The sequence below is a fragment of the Pseudoliparis swirei genome, chromosome 2 (assembly GCF_029220125.1).
Source record: "Pseudoliparis swirei isolate HS2019 ecotype Mariana Trench chromosome 2, NWPU_hadal_v1, whole genome shotgun sequence".
Lineage (NCBI taxonomy): Eukaryota > Metazoa > Chordata > Actinopteri > Perciformes > Liparidae > Pseudoliparis > Pseudoliparis swirei.
In genome coordinates this window covers 7,468,240-7,472,730 of record NC_079389.1, presented here as the reverse complement: position 1 = coordinate 7,472,730, position 4,491 = coordinate 7,468,240, and the positions used below count along the sequence as shown (strand labels likewise).

At 41.5% G+C, this 4,491-nt stretch overlaps 1 protein-coding gene across 1 annotated transcript; it reads left to right on the top strand.

Annotated features, from left to right (window-relative positions):
• Positions 1 to 1,884: 1,884 nt before the first annotated feature.
• LOC130201889 (uncharacterized) lies at positions 1,885 to 4,049 on the top strand. The gene is made up of 5 exons (XM_056427076.1): positions 1,885 to 2,165; positions 2,336 to 2,529; positions 2,691 to 2,784; positions 3,223 to 3,410; positions 3,859 to 4,049. The coding sequence occupies exons 1-5, from the start codon at positions 1,885 to 1,887 to the stop codon at positions 4,047 to 4,049; spliced, it is 948 nt and encodes a 315-aa protein (XP_056283051.1).
• The last annotated feature ends 442 nt before the right edge of the window (positions 4,050 to 4,491 follow it).

Below are 4,491 nucleotides of genomic sequence, written 5' to 3'. Positions count from 1 at the left end.
CATACACTCCTGTTCAAAAGCCGCATGTATAAAGTGCTACACATTTCAGACTTCAAACAAAAGAACCAGGTGGTTATTATGGGAACCATCTCCATCCTGATGATCCTGATGATCATCACCCTACATGAAGCACGGGCACTTTCTAGACTAAACAATGTTTCTCATCTTCTCACTTTCCCCCTACTTTATAAGTATTGCTTATTAACCAACCAAATTAAATAATTTATTAATACCCAAATCCTACCAAACTGACTCCAGATCAGCACGCATACGCCGACACATCCGCGCACACAGGACTCTCACTAGCACCCATTCAAACTTCAAGCTCAAAGGAAGGCCAGTTGTATAGCTTATATCACCATCATAACTGTTTTCATGTGCTAGCATAATTGCACAAGGGTTTTCTAATCAGATATTAGTCTTCTAAGGCGATTAGCAAACACAATGTACCATTAGAACACTGGAGTGATCGGTGCTGTAAATGGGCCTCTATACACCTATGGAGATATTTCATTAGAAACCAGACACTTCCACCGTGAATATTAATTTACCACATGAACAATGGAGAGAGTGTATTTTTTATTAATTTAATGTTATATTTCTTGAAAAAACAGTGCTTCTCTTTGAAAAATAAAGACATTTCTAAGTGACCCCAAACTTTTGAACGGTAGTGTATATGGTTTAGTTCTGATATTGGGCTGGTATTTGGGCTGGTTTTGATTGGCCATTGGCTGGTTTTGTCACACAGACCTGGCAACCCTGCAACCAGGTGACCAGAGCACGTTGGAGTTTACTTCGTTGGTAACAGGAAAGCTAGAGTGACAGGTTTTCCGTGAAACTCTTTCCAGTCTTTTCTTTCTTTCTATCTCAAACATGGATGATAAAGTAGCTCTTTGGAGAGGATCGCGGGAACTCCAGGTCCGAGAATTGGACGAACCCTGGACAACGTTGCCCGAATATTTAAGGTTAGCACAAAATGTAAAATGTTGCACCATAAATTGGGTATTTAGATATTTGTATTTTAGTTTAGATTCAGTACCAATTCAAGTTCATTTTTAGCTAACATTACAATACAATTCCACTTAAAATATCAAGATTAAGCTGATTTAAAGATATGCTCCTGCATACGATTTCGGTCCAGCTCGGGAAACCATGCCGCCAGCGGGCGGTCAGGGTTCACGGACTTTTTGAAATGATGGCTCTGATGTCTCCGAGTGTTTAAACATCAGATATCATTCTGTTCTCTGAGTTCATTATTTATTCCCAGGTGACACTAAATCAGTTTAAAGTAACAGTATGTAACAATTGTACCTTAAAATAACAGCTTGAAAAGAATTGTGCCGCTACAATGACTTTTAATATGGCGATTTGCGGCTCCGCCATTGCCATCGTGGGGAAATAACTCCGCTATGTAAGATTCTGGAGGCGCCCGCTCCGGGGCGGATGTACGTCGACCTGCTTTCTGGCAGTGATTACGCAATGTCATATAGTGCCAGCCACGCTCGCAGCTACAGTATAGGGTAGCTTTTTTATGTAGCTTTTTTTACAAGACAGGATCTATAATGCATCTATCGTAACTGGGTATTTACGACACTGAAGTAAACGTTAAATACCTCAAAAACTGAAGGGGGTGCTAAAAGGGAAAAACTACATAATGGGGCTTTAACTGAGGCCAGGATTAAGATTGATGTCGAAGACAATGTCAAAGAAAAGACTGGAACGAGTTTGGAAATAATGTGAGTAACATTAATTTATTCAGCAACCCGTAGCTGAAATGAAGTATAGCAGATAATTCTGTCTTTTTTAGCTCATGCACGCTCACACACACACACACACACACACACCTGTATGACAGAAGTATAGTAAAAAAGAACTGATATAAAGATGTTGTCATCTCTGTATTTTCAGCTGACACCACGCAGCATTTACATTATTGACGATGTCGGCAATGTCCTGGTTCCCACTACCAGTGGCTACTTTGGTGTCTCTGGAGACCTCACTGCTGGTGGACGGTATGAGGTTTGTGGAGAAGAGACCCCAGCCTCAACGGCCACAGCAGGCCTGCAGCCAGCCCCACCCCTCTTCCGCCATGCAGCCAGGCCTGTGGCGTCTGCTGTCCGTGCAGGACGTGCTGCACCTGCCCATGTCAGCCGAATTTTTTCCAGGTTTGTTTTGACCAAAACCAACTCTAGAGCTGAGCATTGCTCATTACAATGCACTGAGGGCAACCTCCTAGGATGATTCTTGAAAAAATAAAACCATTGTATGTTTACAGGCTGAATAAGAAAAAAAATTGCTTAATATCTCTTTCCATATTGGTTTTGTCTCTCAACAGGAACATATCGATCGGCACTGTCGATGGGGGTGCTCTCAGAGCAGATGGGGGTACCCTGTACATACTTTTTAATGAGCAGGAGGCCAATTTAAGCTCAATGGCTGACAAAGTAAAGCACAACCTGGGCACAGAGGAACAGGTGGTCCTCTGTGACGGCATGGGCAACCATCTGCTCGATGGGCCGGGGACGACTGGTATGTTCTTGTAAAAGCTTCATTCCTACTTAAGTGTATCTTGTATGTCAATTATTGTTTGATTCTTGTTGGATTTGCTAACTTTGGATGATGATTATATATAACCTAATCATTTACAAAGTAATACATTTGAAATTAAAATTTTACGTTTTTTTCTTTAGGTCTTTTGTTTTGGAAGCAGAATGCCCGCCGCATTATTGCCCTGCTGGACAGCTCCTACAGGGAGCTGATGGAGCATAAGAGGAAGAGGAAAGGGTAACAACAATGTAGAATTCGCTCTTCTTACGTCACCATGTGCTTTTGAACACCACCTGACTGACAACACAAGCAGTGACAGAGACCTCCACATTCAGAGCTACTAACAGTCTAGCAAGGCTAGTGTTTCACCCAAAAGTCCTGGAAGTCATAAATCAGTCCGATGGCATCATGGTAACCCACGCTGAATACACATTAATGGGATCAATTATGAACATATATTTTTGTGAAGAGGGGATGAGTGTGATAGACTAAAATGCTTTCCTTTGTTTTTAAGGTGCAGTACTAATTATTTAAAAAAGAATGATGTTACTTAGTATGTGACAACCTGAACTGTAGTTATGAACGGTCAACAGCTACAGATACAGCTAATTACCTCCTTGAACTTTTAATTTTCTAAACTCAGTTTGTATATATCTATCTCCCTCATCTCCCCAGACGCATAGACGATGAAGACGTAAAGAACGTGGAGAAGCTGTTGCGGGCAGCAGAAGCGCTGCCAGCGGTCACACAGACGCTGATGGAGCTCGGGGACTATGCCCGGGCTAACAAAATCAACACGGTGGCCCTGACTGACGCCCAGGTGACCTCCGTGAGGGCCACATTTCAGTGCCTGGTCTGTCGAGGTTTGTGACTTTTAGATTATTTCTGTATAAACAAGCCATATTCTGCAGCATTAAAGTCATTGCTCTACCCACTTCTAACTGCCCAGTCCCATCAGTGGGTTCATTCTTACAAACCAACTTCGCACTGTCAAGCTTTGGTCAGATATATTTATATCTATCAATGAAGCCGCAGCCGGCAGACACAATGAGTATCAATATATTCAATTAAAGTCAGATAATATTGTTATCATGCAAACAAGAATAAGAATAATAAGGGGAAAGAATTGTCAAAATAACATGTTTGCCTTTTTGAAAATGGACCCGCTAATATTTCATCATATCCCAGTTAGAAACAGTAGATGGGAAAACATAAATGTTTCACTTAGCAGTGTCAACAGATATAGATCTCTTTTATGAAAAAGTGCTTGACTTTCATTCCATGAATTCACTAAAATGGTTCATCTTGCAGACGTCATGGACGAGCCGGTGGTCGCCCAATGCTGCAGAAGCCTCATTGGGTGCAGGGTGTGCATTGACCGGTGGTCCGCCACCAGCACACACTGCCCCAAGTGCAGGGATGAGGAATTTTCCTCCAACTACTTTGCCATCACAGGGATGGGGGAAGTGGTTGATGTGTTCAGGGACACCATCGGCCACTAATTTTGTATTTTTATAAATGGTTCTGTTTTTTTCTTCTTTATTGTTCGATGTCCTTCTGTTATTGTGTTACATGTCCAATAAATGTGTTTGAACAGTTTATTATTTGACCATAACTTGCCCTGCATTTCATTTAGAGTAATTTGTTTATTCTTGTGACTGAGTAACACGTTGGTTGTTATAAAACACACAGCTCTGTCTGACTTGTTGGAGGACTGATTATGAAAATCTGCTTTGTGCTGCTCAGCTGCTCAACTGCAGTGTTATTGAATGTATTGGTCAGAACAAGATTAATCACATCAGGTATGGGTGATTTGTGGCTACTCTTATGAACATGTTGATGATGATGTGATGTAGTCAGAGGAAGACTGACAGCAGAGTCACAACAGAACAGGTTGCATGTTGATGATGATTTAGTTTATTTCGATCAGCAAAATATACAACA

What these genes read in the sequence shown, in the direction of transcription:
- LOC130201889 (XM_056427076.1), top strand. Translation starts at nt 1,885, where the DNA reads ATGTTGTCATCTCTGTATTTTCAGCTGACACCACGCAGCATTTACATT. An exon ending in GTCAGCCGAATTTTTTCCAG is followed by an intron (nt 2,166 to 2,335) that starts GTTTGTTTTGAC and finishes GTCTCTCAACAG; the next exon opens with GAACATATCGATCGGCACTG. An exon ending in CGATGGGCCGGGGACGACTG is followed by an intron (nt 2,530 to 2,690) that starts GTATGTTCTTGT and finishes TTTTTTCTTTAG; the next exon opens with GTCTTTTGTTTTGGAAGCAG.